At 45.3% G+C, this 19,041-nt stretch overlaps 1 protein-coding gene across 1 annotated transcript in view; it reads left to right on the plus strand.

The window, feature by feature from the left end:
- Positions 1-3,209: 3,209 nt before the first annotated feature.
- The window catches only part of LOC125974037 (cadherin-2), a 28,798-nt gene continuing 12,966 nt past the window's right edge, over positions 3,210-19,041 (plus strand). Inside the window, exons 1-3 of the mRNA XM_049728819.2 lie at positions 3,210-3,386; positions 5,374-5,485; positions 16,780-17,006. Coding sequence (XP_049584776.1) covers positions 3,339-3,386; positions 5,374-5,485; positions 16,780-17,006 — 387 coding nt within the window. The 5' untranslated portion in view covers positions 3,210-3,338. The remainder of the gene's footprint in view (positions 3,387-5,373; positions 5,486-16,779; positions 17,007-19,041) is intronic.

The raw sequence follows: 19,041 nt of genomic DNA on the forward strand, positions 1-19,041 counted from the left end.
CACTCGCGCCTTCACTTCTCTTTGCCTCTGCCGCTCCAAACACTTGCAATCCTTTGCTGATTTGCAAATTGCCACAGAACCAAAACCAGTGAGTGCAGCAATTTTGCACCTATCTACGTTTTTTTTTTTTTTTTTTTGGGGTTAAAGTTCAATGTAGTTCAAGATGGAGGCTTGGGATGTAAGTGGGCATATACAACATCTCCTTTGACAGAAAAAAAAAAACGCTTTCATGTGAGAGATGTTGTTTTATGTGCAAATGTGATCTGCGGTTTTCCGCACAGTCGTTAATTTTGTAGGCTGGCTGGCAGCCATGACGGATGAGACCGGAGACGGGGGGGATGAAAGATGGCCGCCGCAGCCGGCAGGGCAAAGTCGTCACGGTGACTAACGGCGCAACCTGCTCAGAAAAAATAAAATAAAAAACACTACATCGTCATCCTCTTCACTTGTCTGGGGAATCATAAACGCGGAGGAAAATCCGGTGGAGCAAAGGATCTGTCCATGGTGCTGAAGGACTGTCCCTAATCAAATGTCTTCTGTGGGAGAAATATTATGTTTTAAATGCAACATACATATTGCAGTTGGGTGCGAAATGATGAAAGACGAACGTGTCCCACTTTGACGTCCCACATACTGTAGTCAGCCTGCTCTGAACCAGTAAGCAAATTCTTTTTTCTTTCTTTCAACTTTTATCACGCCACAGATGTATTTATTATTTTGATGTTATTGTCAGGCTGGCCCACTTTGCTGCGCCACAACACACGGCACATTTGAATGATCACATGATCAGCTTCATTGTTTCAGACTGAGGTCTGGAAGGGGAGAACATTGGTTCATGACTCGGTTCTTCGCCAGGTTCTTAATGTCTGGTGTGGTTCTTGACATAGTTCTTGAGTTGCTTCCAGACTTTGCTCATAACTTTGTTCTCAACTTAGTTCTTACATTTAACTTGTTTATTGACCTAGTTGTTGACTTGGTACCCGACATAGCTCTTGACTGAGTTTGTAATTTTGTTCTTGACTAAGTCTTCATATGGCTGTTAACAGAATTCCAGGTTTGCTTCTTGACTGGGTTCTTGACTTCTTCCTGGACTGGTTCCTGCCATGTTTCTTGACCTGGTATTTTACTTCATTCTTGTACATCTTGACATGACATGGTTCTTAACACGGTCCTTGATTTAGTTCTTGGCTATCTGTCTGTAAACTTTCCAGGCAATTTTTAACCATTTGTAACTCGATTAAAATTATAAATAATTGGATGGATGTTTGCAACCGCGTACGTAACCCTAACCCTAACCCTGCATGTTTGCAAACATCTTTTGTCACATCAAAACCAACCACACAATGTTCTAAAACTCTGCTGCCTCAAGGATCCTCCATCCCCACACACACACATATTAGCCTAGCGTTGCGCTCCAATCGGAGTTGACAGTGGTGAGCGGTGAGGAGAGCACAGAGTAATCAAGGCGACAGAGCAGCGAGCGGCGCACACACCCGAGCATCAAACATGAATGCCAAGAAAGAAAGCCACGCACTCTGACACTTGAGATGAAACTATTCATGTTTGTGGGATGCAGCAATTGACGAGGCATGCACCTGCGCCATGCTAGCGCCACACCTAGCCTGCTGAAACAAACCTTGCAATGCGTGACATCTTTGAATACTATGTAAAGAAATGATGTTTTGTGTGACATTTTTTTGTTTCTATTCTATGGCAGCAATATACATGTGAATCGGGTAGACATGGAAATAGTCTCAGCTCTTCAGTACGGCACTAATATTAGTTGTTCAAGTGATGGCTTGAATCTACCGCTGACTGCTTGTGGCGCATTTCTGAGTTTGTGTGAGGAGCATGCGAGCGAGCAAGCATCGAGGGAGCAAACAGATGAAGATGAAAACGCCTGCGGGCAAACACAACAATCTGGGAGAGAAAAGATTACTTAGAAGAGAGGGGGAAGAATGGAAAAGACGATAAGGAGGACGAGTGGATGGACACCGGGAGGAAAGAGGCCATGAGGAGTTCGCACAAACACGGGCAGCAAACGTGCACCACAAGACACACCTGCGCTCTTACACACACACGTACACACGCACACATGCGCGCACACACACGTTTTTAATATCCTTTATTGATGCAGCAGGGCCAATTTATTTCCTTTTGTTTTTGTCCAAATCCCCATCCCACGTTTATGTGAGCCAAATCACAACATCACTTTTTGTCGTCTTCCTCCTCTTCGCTCCTCTTCTTCCTCTCGTCACACTTTCAAAGCCGTTCTTTGTGTTCCGTCGCCGCGTCCCAAATCCGACTTTTATTTTTTTCATGTTTTATTTTTTTAATTTTTTTTTTTTTATTTCCAAGGCAGCCTGAATCTCCTGCAGCTTTCCCCCACATCCTCAGTAGCCAGGCGTGCCATGCACGCGTAGTGTTTATAAAAGCTGGCAACCACCAGCCATATTATAGTATGGATTTAAAAATTCAGAGGAAGTCATGTTAATAGTTGGTGCCAGGGTCACGCAACATTTTGAAAAATGTTTCTGGGAGGTTGCGTTGCATTGCCAAGCTTGCTGCTTGCTATTGCCTGCTTTTGTTTTTTTGTTAGTTTTTTTCTTTTCGATTTGCAGTGAAAACATCTTCAACTCTGTGATCTTTACCGAGAACCTCCTACGCTTCTGTGCTTCAATTCTGTGACAGTGTGTGTAAAATTTTCTTTATAAAACGTATTGTGATTTGTGTACAGGAAGCATACATGCATTCATGCTCAAATGCTGCAACAATGTGCTCCAGAAATGTTTGGCCACTTGGCAAGGAATTAATTAAAACTAAATCATGCATTTTTTTTGTCATCTCAATGGGGCATTCCTGGTTAAATGAAGGTTAAATAAGATTAATAAATTAACTAAAATAAATAAATTTGTTGTCAGATTTCATGAAGTAGTATATCCTATCGCTTATAGCTGTATAAGGCTTTAATAGTTCTTTCTCTAAGTTATTAGATACAATGTTGATTAAACCAAATTTACAGCGAAACATTTTTACTCCAAAATAGCTCACACTCAATGTATTGCATTCAAAGCCTCTGAGATGGAAAAATGTCTCCTCGCTGAGCAAAACGCTTGCCATGGGTGTAAACGGTAGGGGGCGATAGAGATGCGCTTAGGCCGGGCACAGTGTACGAGGAGGAGGATGAGGACGAGGAAAAGAAGGAGGAGGCAAGGGAGGAAAAAAGAAGGCGGGGGAACGCTTTGTGGGGGTCTGGCTCGTCAGCTGAGCGCAGAGCCTCACAGTTCAGGCGAGGCGGGCGGCTGGAGGGACGCAGGATCCCGAGAAACGAGCACGACATGCGGCCAGTCTGGATTTGTTGGACGCTCATGGCGGCCTCACTGCAGGTGCGCGCACACACGCATGATTGACACGCACGCGCGCGCGTCATACTGAGACCCTCACCGCGCATCATCTTGGAGCCCACCCGGCTGCAGCACACATCACAGATGCTCTGATAGTGGCTGCTTGCTTTTGTGTGCGAGCTGCGCTGTACAGTGCGCTGGAGTCACGCCGATGGGGCTTCTGGCTGGTCTGAGAGCAGCTCATCATGACGATGAAGGATTGTACTGTACACAAAATGATTCGCCTTGCTGATCTGAGACCAACCCGTGATGGTGTTGATGTTACCATGGCGATCCTGTCAGTCATTATGAGATGCCAACGTTTCATTATTTGCACTGTGGCTGCTGGAGGGTGGGAGGCAACATGCATTGATCAACGCACGCGCGCGCGCGCACACTTCAATTATGATAACTGTTCAAATCTCTTCTGCTATTTCGTTCTCGGTTTGTGCTCATTTACTTATTCTCTCTAATTGGTCTCTTTCTTGCCCTACCCGCTTTACCCTTTTTTTCTTTACTGGCCTTATCTATATTTCATCTATTTTCATAGAAAGCTATCTTCACTATTTGGATCTACTAGTTCATTTAACGTTTAGTAAATCTCAACTATGTACTGTATGGTCAAAGCTTTTGTTTAGCTACCTATCTCGTTTTACTAGTTGTAGCTATAGTTAGTTTTATCTGCGGTGTCTGAGTTAATCAACAGTACACTTGTTTTGTCTGTCTATAGTTCTAGCTTTACTAGTTCAGCTGTCCTTTTATCTCAAGTAGATTTTACTAGTTCGAGCCATCTTTGCAAGTTGGATCTACGTTGATGAGTTCTATCTCGCCAAATATATAGCTTGCTAGACGAGTAGCTATATTTGATAGTCCATGTCTATTGGTATTAATCTATCTTGCTAGCTATCCTTTCCAGTTCAAGCAATAGTTCTATCTACACTATATCTTTTATTTAGATTACTTCTGGGTGTCATAATTAATTCTATTTGTACACACTCAAAACAGTTGGGTCAAAAATAACAAATTGGTTTATTTTTAACCCAGCCGGTGGGTAAACAATACAACACCATCCCGTCAATAGTTCGTCGGACCCAAGCAAGATGGGTTGGTTGATTTTAACCCAATAGTTCAATATTTGACTGATTGTATGATTGTGGGTTATTTCAACTTCATTGCTGGCGGCTCCATTTGCAACCAGTGATGACTTCCTGCTGACATAATCCGGCTATGCTAAATCCAAGTTTCTAGGTTAAGTGGAAGCAAATCAGTGGCCATACGACCCCGCCCCCACCATCCCCCTCTGTGCCCACCATTTAATCCCCCCCCCCCCCTTACACACACATGCTGATAACCCATTAGTGCAGTAACAAGCTTCAACAGATGCTTGTCAGACGTGGGGGGGGCACCAAGGTCCATGTCGAAAACAACAGGAGACACGCTAATGATCATCACAATGATCTGACCACATTAATTACGTGCGCTGCAGTTATTTTTCCCACAGGGATGCTTGTCTTTCACTGGATTTCGTTGCTTGCTTCCCATGTTGCAATAACTTCCACTTCCTGACATCACTAATCTTATACTTTTGATTAATTGTATACAAGAGTGGGTTGCTTGGTTGTTTCAATCGTGTTGGCTCCATGAGCAGTTACTGGTTCTGTTTTACAGAATTTACAATTAGTTGCGTCTTTGGTTGTCTCTTTTGATGTAGCAATGTTTTGACATCAGGCTGATTAGCAACATTAGTAAAATCTTCTAAAAAAACATGTCAAGTTGATTTACCCTTAACCACGGAGGCATCTCAAAGGGCTTCACATGCCTATGAGTTGACTAATAGAAGCTCAATAAGTTTTTTGTCAATAGTCTTTGTTGCATTCTGCAGAAAATTACGTAAGTTTGCCAATATCGATTTGTGACTCGCTCTCGCCCAAAATGTATGTTGCATCTCTTCTTGGATGCTCATCCCGCCTTTGTCTTTTGTCGCATGCAGGTGGGTGTCCTGGGCGGGCCTCCTTTGCCGTGCCTGAGAGGCTTCTCGCAGGAGGAATACACCGTGAAGACAACGGAGGGAGAGCTGGAGCAGGGACGGGCCGTCGCCAACGGTCAGTCGCACACGCTTACAGGCACACAGACGGAGTCGTAATCTCCCGTTGGTGGTTGGCGCTTGTTGAAGAGGAGTGTCGCCATTTGAGCCACAATGCCGATTGGGGATAGGGGGGGACTTTGGCAAAAACTGAGATTAGGCGCAGCAGCCTACACACACTCACACACAGCAGTTTGTTGACTTGAAGAAATTATTTTCATCAGTTTGCCAAGTGACATAGGTGTCCGTATACTTGCCCGAAAACAAAAACAATCATCGTCGTATTATGCATAATTAGTTGTGGATTTATTTTTTTTACTTGTTTTTGTTTTCTTTGTTTCCCCAGTGCTTAACAAACATTGTAGTCAATTTTATATTTTGTATTGAAATGAAATGTAAACATACACATACTTTAGACTGTATTATTTTTAATTCAATTGCAAATTGGAAAACAAAAGATAATTTTATTTAGGTTAGGCAGATTTGTGTACGCTTGTTTTTAAAAAAAAAAAAAAAAATTTAAAGAAGCTATTTTAATGTGATGTGAAAATCCCCCCAAAAGTCCCAAACTCATCTTTGGCTGCCAAGCGTGTGGATGTTACTCAACTTGCAACTTGAACTTGGAGCGAAAGACATGAATACATCCACGCGTGTGCGTGCGTGCGTGCGTGCGTGCGTGTGCGCATTTAATCACAAGCATGCAAATATTTGGCCTCAACTCAGCAACAGGATTTAAAAAGAGTTTGAAAAAAAAGTGCAGCTTATGCACAGTGGTGGCAGCTTAAGTTTAAGATTGAGGGGACTTAAATATTTACATTTGATTTTCGGCTGAAAGCAGGAGCTGTTTATTTGCACTGGGAGAGATTAATTTAAAAAAAATAAAAATAAATATAAAAGTTTACATGAAGGAAATGATGTTGATGCATTTTTTATCAACTCAGCTGGCTTTCAAGGGTTTAACTTCAGGTTTCACGTTGGGGGATTTTGAGGTAGGGTAATAAATTGGACCATTTCAGACAAGGGGTAGGGTTTCAAATTGATGGTTTCAAGTTAGGGTTTTCAACCATATGAGGGTTCGAGTTTCAAATTGATTTGATTTGGAGCAACTTGTTTGGCTCAAGTTTGGCTTTGAGTGGAATGAGTGGGACTCTCCAACTTCTCCTCACTTTTTGTTTTGTTTTGAGTGAAGGAAAGTACCGGAACAATAACAACCGTGCTGCCCTTCAAGTTAGGCTTTTGAGCTTGGATTAGGGTGTCAAGTCAGCTTTAGTCTGTCAAAATATGAACAGTTTAAAATCGGGCTTTCAAGTTAGCTTCCACACTAGCATTACATTTTTAAAGTTAGGCTGTCAAAATCGTTTGTTTTCAAAATGGTTTCAAGTCGGAGTTTCAAGGCGTGGCCGAGGCTTCAAAGTAAGTTGCAGATGAGTGGTGCAAGCAAAGTGTTAAGATTCCAATTCATGGTTAAGCTTTCAAACAAGGTTAAGGCTTTCAAATTACAGCTTCAAATCAAGGTTAGGGTTGTCAGCCTCCTTTGACGTCTGTGGTTTTCCGGCCGATAGCCCTTCAAGCAGTCAGAAAAAGAACTAGACTTTTGCTTGGAGACCTCAACTCCAGTTTTCTCAAAAACACAGATCGATGCGAGAATGTCAAGAGGAAGCTTAAGGTTCACTTTTTGTGAGGAACCCAAATTGATTCGAACCTTTGGACTGTGAAAATACAACCAAAGAAAAAGTCTCTGCTCCTCTTGAAAAAAAGGTCAAAAAGTGACTTTGGACAGATGAGACCAGTAAGAGCTTCCAATCACACAAAGCTGAGTGTGTGTATGTGTGTGAATGTGTGTGTGTGTGTGCGCATGTGTGTGTGTGCGCATGTGTGTGTGTGCGCATGTGTGTGTGTGTCTGCGTTCACGCTTGACTGAGCTTGTCCAGACGCGGCCGAGTAGAACAAGGCGAGAGCGTCTGGAGCCGCTGCACCGCCGCAGTCGAACAAACGAATCAAAAAACAACAACGGCAACATCAACGAGGCACAACTGTCAGCCGGCCGGCCGTGTTTGCATCATTACCACCAAACAAGTTACAGCAATTTAAATTTTTTAGCGGTACTCCTCGTGGGGGGGCGGTGCATAGGATACAATAGAAAAAAAATCCTATTGGTCTAAAAATGGAATTAGCATCTTCAGAAAACATTCAGTGTGCTGTCGATTGTTTACGAGCTATCCGCGACCCACCCAAAAAGGCCGACGCATTGTTTGAGAATCAGCTCTTGACACTCGCGAGGATCTTTTCTTCTATTGTGAATTACTGAATTGGAGCAGAGCATGTGCGCGTTAGGGAACAGACAGACAAATTTGATGGCACTGGGCGATGATGGGAAAGGAGGTCAAAGGTGACGGTTGACTGATAGCCACCAGGAAACAGGAAATGGTGATAATACGGTGAAGCCAATTGTTTGAAAATGCTTACCGTTGATGTTCACCGGGAGTGGAAAAAACCTCCTTCATCTTATTAGTGGCCTTTTTTGTGTGTGTGTGCGGGTATTTCTGGGAGACGTAGCACAACTCAGCATTTTCCACTCCACACCACAGTCATGGATTATTTTTGGACTACGTATATTATTCTATTGTGCAAAATATAGATATTTTTTTTTATTCTAAAAAAATCCCATTACAGTAATTGTATGACAAGTTTAAATTGTGTATTTTTCTTTGCGGATTATTGATTGTTGTGGATTATTTCTAGTGACTTTTGCACATCTGTCATGACTAACTGTTAAGAGGAGAGATCATGATATTTATTTGTCTTGTATATTGTGCAGGGATGAGCAAGTACGTACATTTTTTGACACTGTGGATTATTTCAAGTCAAAATACACCCGCAAATTTGAACCACACGGCCCCTAAACAAGTTCCTTGGATATCTTGAATTTACCTTTTTGATAAGGCTGTAAAAGATTCTCTGTCGCCATTTTTTTAAGTGTTATTTGGAGTGTTTTTCGCCGTAAAACAGAGAAAACGGTTTCGGGGAACTGAGTCAGGTTTCTGTTTCACTACGCCAGCAAACAAAAACAAAATGTGGGAAGGGAAAGTTGATACAGCTGCCAGGGCAGCATGTTAGTCAGAGAACTGTCCCCCCCCCCTTGCTAAGTGCGTGTGTGTGTGTGTGTGTGTGTGTGTGTGTGTGTGTGTTGTGTTGTGTGTATGAGTCACCCCGAGGTCAGCAGCGATTCTGCACTTCCTGTGGCGAGCAACAGGCCCGGCTTCTCTGACCTTGGTGGTTTTCCCATCCATCCGTCCTATTAAGGCAGCAAGTGTACATCGGTGATACGACTACCGCACACGCATGCACACACGCTGGAAAACCCCCACCGTTCAAGCCAACACACACACACATGCACACACCAGGCAAGCATGTCCTCCCACTGGAGCCTCATTTCTGCTCCCAGTACGTGCCGAAATAGATTTTAAAAATTGTAAACATGTGACTGCTGCTGGACCTTTATCATTGAGTCCACTAGAGGGCGCCACTCCTAATCAAAATCAAAGGTGCGCAAAGTATGGCATGTGGACCACATACAGCCCCTTGTAAGTATTTTAAAATTATTATGGAATAGAAAATATGAAGAAGCCAAAATAATTATTTATCGGCACCATTGTATGATTTAGTATAATTATACATTTTTAAAATGTTTTCAAATGTACCCATTTTTATCTGTTGATTGTCCCAGAAACAATTCGAACATAAAACCTGCTCAAACACGTTTGGACAGAAGTGTTTTTTCTCACGTGTAGCAGAAATGAGCCTTTAAGAGTGGCTGGCTGCTCTTGCGGCGTGGAGAGGGAGGGAGGGGGGAGGGAGGGGGGACCGTGTCCTCCTTTCTTCCGGCCTCATACATCAGCCTGGCAGCTGCATGCGGGATGGAGCGAGATGGGGATCCCAAATCAAAGCGCTGCCTCCCACCTTCCCTTCGCTCCATCCCTTCATCCCTCCTCACTGAATGCGCCTTTCCTTCCTGCTGCTCTCTCCTCCTCCGCTTGTTAGCGCCTCTGCGGCGTGCTCTCCATCACTTATCGTCTTCGCCCGGCGAGAGCTGTCAGCAAGCGACGTCGTCAAGGGTGTACACAAAACGAGCGGGGACAAGAGCGCTCGCAACGTTGACACGCGCAAGTCAGCACGACATCCGTTATATTGAAGCAAAACATGCGGAAGAACCACAAAATTTGTTTGAATTGCGTGTTTAGACTCTCGGAGGCACATCGAACACATTATGGCAAAGTAAAGTTTTGCCTTCAGTTACCCTTTAAGCAGTCAAATATTTCCTCAAGGAAAGCAAATGATCGCTCTGCTTTTATCTTCTCTCTTCTTTATCTGGCAAGGAAAGCAATTATACTTATTTCATTTTGTGGCAAATTGTCAAAGCTTTACCAGCTTCTGTACTGTTCTTCAACAAAAATGCTGACATTGAGAAAAGTCGCGGCTTCTCTTCATCACATTAAAACACAGTAAGCACACGAGGCCTTCACTCGAGTGTGTGTGCGCACGTGTGTGTGTGCAAGGCCTGTTTCTCATTATAATCTCTACACAGAGTTTACAAATCCCAGCGCCGCAGTTCAAGATGGTGTGTGTTTGTCTGTACTGATTGTTTGTGTGTAGTCCCTTCGATGCTCTCACTCTCTCTCTTCCTCTCTTTTGTCTTGCGCTAAATCCCGTCCGCCAATTTGTCTTCCCCCGCCTCCCTTCGCTTTGGCTCTCTCAGCCATTTGCTGCTAAATGAATGATGCCTGCATGCCCGACCTCACATCTTACTAACCGCTACCAGTGTATGAGTGTTCGTGCGTGGATGTGAATGGAGGAGGAGGAGGAGGGGGGACTGTATATATATGAGGTGGGCTTGGAGTTGAGCTAATTGAGTCTACGTTTTCACTCGGTGCGCTTTCACGTAGCTAACAACTCAAATTGTAGTGGTCAGAAATATTAAAGCAGTCCAGACGCCTCAGATGCGCCAAAACGCTGCTTTATCTCTTTCTTAAGTACGCGCGTGTGTGTTTGCACGCGTGTGTGTGTTTGTGCTGTTCATCCCCTGCGGCACCGCCATTGATTTCCTCCACCAACAAGATTTACGTCGTTTAACGCCGGCCTTGAAAACTCAGGATCATTTTTCCTGCAGGGGTAAAATTACCCCTTCACCATCCAAGTGAGGTTCCTCCCTTGGGGGGGAACACTAAACGTCCAGAGACGAACAAAAGGTGCGCTTGATTCGTCCAAATTCAAGTGGTGATCTATTTTCGAGGGGCAACGAGCGGACCAATGAATGACTCCATTCACACTCTGTGTGTGTGTGTGTGTGTGTGTGTGTGTGTGTGTGTGTGTGTGTGTGTGTGTGTGTGTGTGTGTGTGTGTGTGTGTGTGTGTGCGTGTGTGTGCGTGTGTGTGTGCGCGCACACGGTCATGGCTGCAGCCATTAGTCGCTCAGTCACTGAAGCACGAATTGTAATTTACCTGGGAAGTCTCAACTCTCGGTTCCGGTCGAAAAATCCAATGCGAGATGGATGCCTCGGGGGAAATCGCTTTTCTCGCCATAATCATCTTGGAAACAAACAGGAGAAAATGCAATTATCTCACAATAATAGCTGGTGATGGTGTCACCTGAGAAAGAAATGAGTAGCAGTCGTCAGATCGCATGCAATCACGCCCCCTGGTGGCTGTGAGCGGGATAGGCGTGCCTACCGTGACGTCATTGGATGTCGGATGCCTTATTTGGAAATCGCACGTAAACTTGTAGAGCGCCAGACCGCCATCGCCCACTCTGTGCCTGGGCTGCAATGTAAAGTATTCAAATCGTTGTTTGAGTCTGGCTCTTTCTCGAGACTTTTTTTGTGTGTGTTTGGGTTTGGGACTTGTTTTTGTCCTCTCCCTTTTCTTACCGTATTTGCCGGTGTATTGGTCGACCTTTTTCGATCCAAAATCGACGAAAAAAATCGACCTCGACTTATACACCGAGTCATAAAATTTAACTTCGTATTCATCGCTTCAAATGTGATGGTAACCAAGGCCGTTTCTCATGCTTCTCATTGTGCGTTGCACTTAGAAAATTTGAACCGGGCGGCGTGCGCGAGTGCGCGGCCCGCTGGAAGTCGAATGAGGCGCCGCGATCTCCTCCGCGGTGCTTCTAAACAGCCGATCCGCTCGGCGGGGGCTATTTTCGGCCACTTGGCGCGTGCGCACGGCCTCCCGGATGTGCCGGGCGGGTGCGCGAGCTCGCCGGCCGCTGGAAGTCGAATGAGGCGCCGCGATCTCCTCCGCGGTGCTTATAAACAGCCGATCCGCTCGGCGGGGGCTATTTTCGGCCACTCGGCGCGTGCGCACGGCCTCCCGGATGTGCCGGGCGGGTGCGCGAGCTCGCCGGCCGCTGGAAGTCGAATGAGGCGCCGCGATCTCCTCCGCGGTGCTTATAAACAGCCGATCCGCTCGGCGGGGGCTATTTTCGGCCACTCGGCGCGTGCGCACGGCCTCCTGGATGTGCCGGGCGGGTGCGCGAGCTCGCCGGCCGCTGGAAGTCGAATGAGGCGCCGCGATCTCCTCCGCGGTGCTTATAAACAGCCGATCCGCTCGGCGGGGGCTATTTTCGGCCACTTGGCGCGTGCGCACGGCCTCCCGGATGTGCCGGGCGGGTGCGCGAGCTCGCCGGCCGCTGGAAGTCGAATGAGGCGCCGCGATCTCCTCCGCGGTGCTTATAAAGTGCCGATCCGCTCGGCTTGGAGCTATTTCCGGCCTCCCGTTGGTGCCGGGCGGCGTGCGCGAGCTCGCCGGCCGCAATCTCCTCCGCGGTGCTTATAAACAGCCGCATGCGCACGGCCTCCCGGAATTTGAACACATTTCGTCAATAAATTTCGCATATTGAATTTTGAAGTTTAATATAATGCAACAATTGAGCTCGACTTATACAAAGGATATATCATAAAATCGTAAATTTCCGTCGAATTTTAGGGGGTCGACTTATACACCGAGTCGACCTGTACACCGGCAAATACGGTATGTTTCTTTTCTTTATCTAAGATAACCGGGGCGCCGTCTGACGCTTTCAAGAAGTTTCTGAATTTGGCGTTCAGTAACGACGAATAACTTGCGAGTCCGGCACCGTCGAATGTGTCTGAAAGGCGTCCAAGTTGAACAGACTCGAGCCGTGTTGGGATCTTTTGCACTAGATAGGAGCTTTTATATCGTGAGCTGTATAACTGATTCAACAGTAAATTGAAAAATGGTTTTGGAACCCTACCCGGGTGTCGTTCATTTCGTATATAGGGTTCCATCTACGGTACTCAACTCAACTAGCTCGGGAGCGATTGTGAAATTTCTCCTTTGGCAAGGCAAGGTGGCGTCGAGCTAAAAGCCAATTATGGTCATCTTAAATACGCCGCACGGCGGCCGACGTGCTCGTCATCTATTGTGTCCTTATAAACCGAACGGCTCTATTAAAAATGAAATGAAAAATGCGGCGGGCGGTTTGATTTCCCCGCGGGCTCTTTGGCGTCTCCGCGCAGGCGCTGGCACAATTAAATAAAGAAGCGTAATGTAGTAAATCTCATTTGGCCACCGGTGCGGGCCCGGCCCATCAGCGCTTGTCGTAGCGCGGCGCTCCAAATATTGATTGTGTGTCCTGGACTGTCGCAATAACAGATGGCGACTGGCTTTGAGAGCAGCCCTTCCTTAAAGCACTTCTCGCTCAGATTTATATGTCCATCATAAAGTGGATTTACATCTCGCGGCGACTCAGCGCTTCTCTGCTGTCACTTGGCCGCCGTGCGCCTGGGCATGACGTGCTGCCGCCACATAAACGGAATGAAAACATCTCGTTTGATGCCGAGGAGATGGCCTCGCCACCGGAAGCCTGAGCGCTTCTTTGGGTGCTTGGCTACGCTCACGTCCGCGCGAGTATTGCTAATTAAACAGTCAGACCCCTTTGTTGTTTATTTGTGTGACATTTTACATTTCTGGGAAATCTGACAATTTTCACAGATGTTCATAAATAATTGCCTAGTGCGCCATTTCTGATTTTGCGATTTTCCAATGTTCTGTTGCACTGTACTTATTCCAAACTGAAGATTTTGGAATGCAGTAGGCAACAAAAGGTGCCTTTGAGAACTTGTGCTAGTTTTCCAAAAGGAATGCCGAATTTCCATTTTTTTAAAATGTCATCAGTTTATTTGTGCTGACTTCCCTACAGAACTCTTTTGTAATTTTCTCAAAGAAAATCAACAAATTTTAAATTTCCAGCTTTTCTGTGCTGCAGTCGTTGATTTGCGCAGAGCTGGCAATACGCCTGGGAGCATATTTCCTGACAGTCATAAAAAGATGAATGGCAGTGGTGGAGCTGAGGCTCGCATTGCCGCTGGACCACCGCCACCGCAAAAGTGTGCGTATGGATTTCTTATGGGCGAATTAACGCTGCCACCTGTGGAGTCCATGAATGGACAAACGTGTGAACAGCAGGTAACGGCCTCGGCCTGTCACGGCGCTAATTGCCGTCCGTTCATCCATCGGCCTGTGGCGCCGGGAGGCAGTGTGAATTGCTGCCCTGGCTTTTTTTTGTTTCCCGTTTTGATGGAATTGACACGCTGCTTGGAGACTCCATCCTCCTGCCTGGGTGGTTGCCACGGAGACCGGGACGGTGCCAATAAAATGTTACACTTGGGTGGTGGTTGTTTCAGGAACAATTTCATGGTTGTTCCTGGTGCTCACAGATTGTTTATCAAAGCTTTTCATTTGGATTTCACAGCTCGTCTGTCGGTGGCTAGCAATCTTGGCGAGCACAGTAGCTAGCAGATGCTGTTAGCAGGCTAAAGCTAACAATGGGTGGAGGTGATTTGGCCTTAAAGTTGACTCTCGGATTTTTTCAGCACATTAAGAACGTTCAATACTATATTTTTCACGCCGATATCAGTGATATGAGTATTCACTCTTTGTGTACTCGCCGATACAGAGTACTTTTACCTCTCGTACTTTTGATATATAAAATTCTGAGCAAAGACCTTTGCAAATGATCATGCGCTAGCGTGTCAAATTGCTGCAGTATTGTGCCAACTGCTGCTGAGGAGGATTTTTTTTTTTTTTTTACTTGTCTGGTATCGGCAGCCTCCTCAGGCACCCAATAACTTAAATTAATGCCGGTATTGGCCTGATACTAGTAACTGGTATCGCTACTCACCCATCTCTAGTGAATACACTACAAAATGTCCCCTCTATTGCACAAGTTAATGTTCCAGATCACCCACACAACAAGTGAAATCTCAGACATGTTATTACAGCATTTATATATGCATAATTTTTCAAAGCCTGTTTTTATAGGATGATTCAATTAATCGATGGAATAATCCACAGACTATAATCGGTTCTCAAAATATTCAGCAATGTTTTGAATACAGTAATATCCCCAGTTATAAGAGGGTGTGCACACTTGTGCAACCACATTTCCTCTGTTGGGGTTTTGACGACGATAATCAAAGTGTAATTGAGTATTTTCCTCAGTGTTCATTGTGTGTAAAGGTGCAGCCTGTATGAGAGAAGGAAGAGCGTCTTAATGAAATTCATGGCGGAAAAAAAAAGAAAAAATCATATTATCCACATTCCCGGGTGGCTGACAGTGCCAAGACGCAACCTCTGGCTGGGCTTCAAGACACACTTTATCTAGCACCAGCCAGCTGTCGCACACACGCCGCCAGCCTGAAAAGTTGAGCAGCGTTTGTGATTATTTAGCACAGGGAAAATTGTTTGGAAAAATTCACTAGTGAGGCTTTAATCCGGTTAAGTTCCTTTTGTTGACTTTTAATCTTTGCTCTTTGCGTGTGTGTGTGTGTGTGTGTGTTTATGTAAACGTGTGCATCTATTGTGCGCTAAGCCTATCACGGCCGACTATGGCGGGATTTGGCCTCCGAAATCCATCTTTACACATGGCCAATGTTCTGTGTACTCCCATCCCATCCCCCCCATCGGCGCTCCGAGCGGGCCTCGAAATCCCCCGTGGCCAAAGTCCGTGTCAGCGTGCCGCCAAACACATCGAGGTGACTCTCGCTGTGTTTGCTCGCCGCCCGTTTGTTGTGCCAGCTTGCCGCTGAAAGTGCGTTAACTGACACAATTCTTCAATTTGATCCAAGTGGGCCACTACTTAAAAGGAGGGATATGACGCCATTATTTTTGCATCATTTGAAAGTAGCAAATCGTCACCCAGCCTACCTTTAAAGTCATGGGCGGGCGAAGAAACTGTGCTGGGGCATTTAGTGTCATCTTGTTGGAATTTTTAAGCTTTTGGTAGAGGGTTACTTGCCTGAGGATGTTCACTTACTACTTTCCTATTTCGCAGGAGCTCAGGTGTTATTTTTAGTAACTTTTCAGACCCTTCTTTTTAAACGGACTGGCCTCAAAGTGTGAATACGCACAGATGAAACCCACTGGGTGATCTTGTTGTGCCGCAATGGTTGAAGACAAGTAAAGATGTCCTGTGAAAGGTTAGAAAAGAAAGCCATAAATTATTTGCCGTGCGTCCGAGGCTGCTTGTTTTTCAGTCCATGCAGGCGGTCCGAGCAATAACGACGAGCGACATCTTCTTTGTTCCGCTCCACTTTCTTTTTGCGCTCGCATGTGGAGCAGCGGTGTGTTAAATCTGACGGCGCGGCTGTTTTTCCACGCCGGCGTAGATAATAAGTGAGCATTTGCAGCCAGCAGGTCCGTGAAAAAAGGAGGGTGGAGCGGGACAGATGCACCAGCTTTCCAAGAACTGATGCATCATGGGAAATTCGACCGCCATTTTATGTCTTGTTTTTATCATGTGATGTAAAAAAGACTTTTTAATAGCTTGTAACACAAAATAATGTTAATGTAAAAATGGAAGCAGCTCTTGTTTTCACAGCCATGTAGAGTGGGGGAGTATTTTTTTAAAATAGACGCGTGAAGGGAGTCTGCGACTGCAATTAAGGGTAAATCAGGTGCGGTGTAATACGAGCATGGGCACCCCGCCCCGCTCTCTTGGCAGAACAAAGCTGACGGCGCTGACGTCTTGTTTTTGATTGGAGGATTAAATGGATTTACTTTCATCACTTTGAAGGGCTTGTTTAATTAGCACATCATACTGCGCGTCAGCTCATTTACGCTGTGCTGACATGCCACTGCGAAACCATCAAAGTCTTGTTTGGATAAAGATGACATGACCCGCAGGTGGCACTATGGGACATACACAGTGTATCGGGAAAATCTTCACTTTGTCTATTGTGTCAACCTAAGAGTGTTTTCACTGACCTCCGTCTCCCATCTTTTCCTCAGTGAGCTTCCACGATTGCGACGACAGCAGCGGCGGACGGAAGGTGCGGCTCAATACCGACAATGAGTCCAATTTTCACGTGAGCCAGGAGGGCGTGGTCTACACGGTGAATCGTGCGGGAGAAGGCGAGAAGGTAGCGGTGATATACGCTCGAGACTTTCGCACCAGACAGATCTGGAAGACAAGAGTGCGCCTTCTCGTCCAGCCCTACATGGCGGGGAGTGGACAGGTGAGAGTGACTATTTTACTAAGTGGAGAATATCAACTCAGTTTTCTTTTTGGAGCACTTTAAAAACAACCACAGCTGCATAAACCATGCTGTACGTAAAGTCAAAATCTGACTTAAAAAAAACAAATGGAGGACTGCTACAGAACTACAGGCAGCAAATACTGTACATTGAAAACAGTAGGGGGCCTAAAATTGAACCCTGTGGTACGCAATACAACATTTGGGAAGAGTAGGCCTCAGAGCAACCAAGGCTAACTCAAAAAGTCCCGCTTGCCAAATTGGAATCAAAGCTATCTGGAGCGCCACCAATGCCCACCTGGTGCTGCAAACAAGCCAACAGAATACAGCAAACACTGCAGTCAGGTCCAACAAAACAACACACAAATAGTCTCCAGTGTCATTAGTTATGATGCCAATAAAAACTCAAAACTCTTAAAACCTCCGTAAAGTTCGGTTCATCCCAAAAAGATTTCAGCTGAGAGTACGCACCACTTTTTCCAGAATTATTGTTAAGGGAGGAGCTAAATGTAGCCTTGGTTGTTAGTGGAAGCTCTAAAGAGCCTTTGCCACATGCATTATTGCCCTGCAGAACTGAAATCATTTTTTAAGGGTAGAATTGTAAAATGTATCGTATGTCCTTATTACAGTATGAAGTCAAATGGCCAAATCAGGATGCTGTATTTTCTCCCCCAAGGGTGGTATCAGTCATTTAACATGAACACTACACACTTGTAACAATGCACACTGCACTAAAAAATCACAGCAGGCAGGCATTCGTTTGGAACAATGTTGATTGCCGCAGACACAGCCAGCCATCTGTTCGTAGTTTGTTTTGCGCATAATGCTGTTAATAAGCGCGCATTTAGCCCATCTTTGATTGTCTCCTCTCGTCTAAACGTGCCTTGGAAGCCATCCAGCAGTGTCAACTGAAAGTGCTTGCTTATATAGTATATATCGCTTTTAGTGGAGGTGAGAGACGAAAAGATGCAAATGGTTAGAATCGCCTGACCGTTTCCTATTAGCCATTTCATTATACAATACAACATTATTTATATAGCGCATTTCACACCAGCTGGAGCTGTTAACAAAGCCCTTTTACATATGACAATGGGACAACCACAAAGGCAGTCAACTGTAAAACAGTAAATTAAATCACAAGTTGATAGCAGCTAGCTGTTAGCGTCTGAGCCGCTGTTAACTTTAATCACTGCCGATAGCTATCCCTTCTGAACATTCTCTGTATCATCCTGACTGTATTTAATTGTGCTTCTTTGCATCAAAAAGTTTGCATTAACCTTTTTCCTGTCTTATCGATCAGTGGTGAAACAAAGCTAGCTAGCTACACCTCCGCTAACGTAGCGCCATAGCAGTGATGTAAAATCTTCATACCTCTTTCATCTTGCTGTGTGTGAGTAAAATATACAACACAATGACAAAACAGTTGACAAATGATCAAAGTGGATCACTTTTTTTTTCCACACTTTTTTGTGGCCTTAAATTGTAATTATCGCACATTCATGGTCCTTTCCCCTAAGAATGCGTTTTTCATGCTATTCAACAAACGATTTTACTTTTTATGCCCTTTTTATGAGGCTTTTATGATGGTTTATTCCCCAGACAACATTTAAGCCGGCCAGCGGCGCCTGAAAACGTCTGAGGTCAAGCGCTTTTTTCTTTTGTATTACGAGCCAGGGCGAAGCCTCAGGCGTCGCTTCTCGGCGTTGACCCGCCACCATGATGGAGCTGTGCGCTCATACACACATTCGCAAGCACACATGCACACGCACAGTGACAGGTGGCGGCCATTTATCAGAGGGGCAGTAATGAGGGCATTAATCCAAGCCAGTGCAATGAGAGCAGAAATACGTCCAGTACATTCAGTCACAGTGTGCGTATGCGTGTGTGCGCATGCATGCTATAAGACAGTGAGTGTGTGTGTGTGAGAGAGGCAGATATAGTGCTTGTGTGTGACAGTCACACAATGTGTGTGTGTGTGAAGAACAGCCTGTGTGCATGACAGACTACGTATATTCCA

Source organism: Syngnathus scovelli, chromosome 10 (assembly GCF_024217435.2).
Source record: "Syngnathus scovelli strain Florida chromosome 10, RoL_Ssco_1.2, whole genome shotgun sequence".
Lineage (NCBI taxonomy): Eukaryota > Metazoa > Chordata > Actinopteri > Syngnathiformes > Syngnathidae > Syngnathus > Syngnathus scovelli.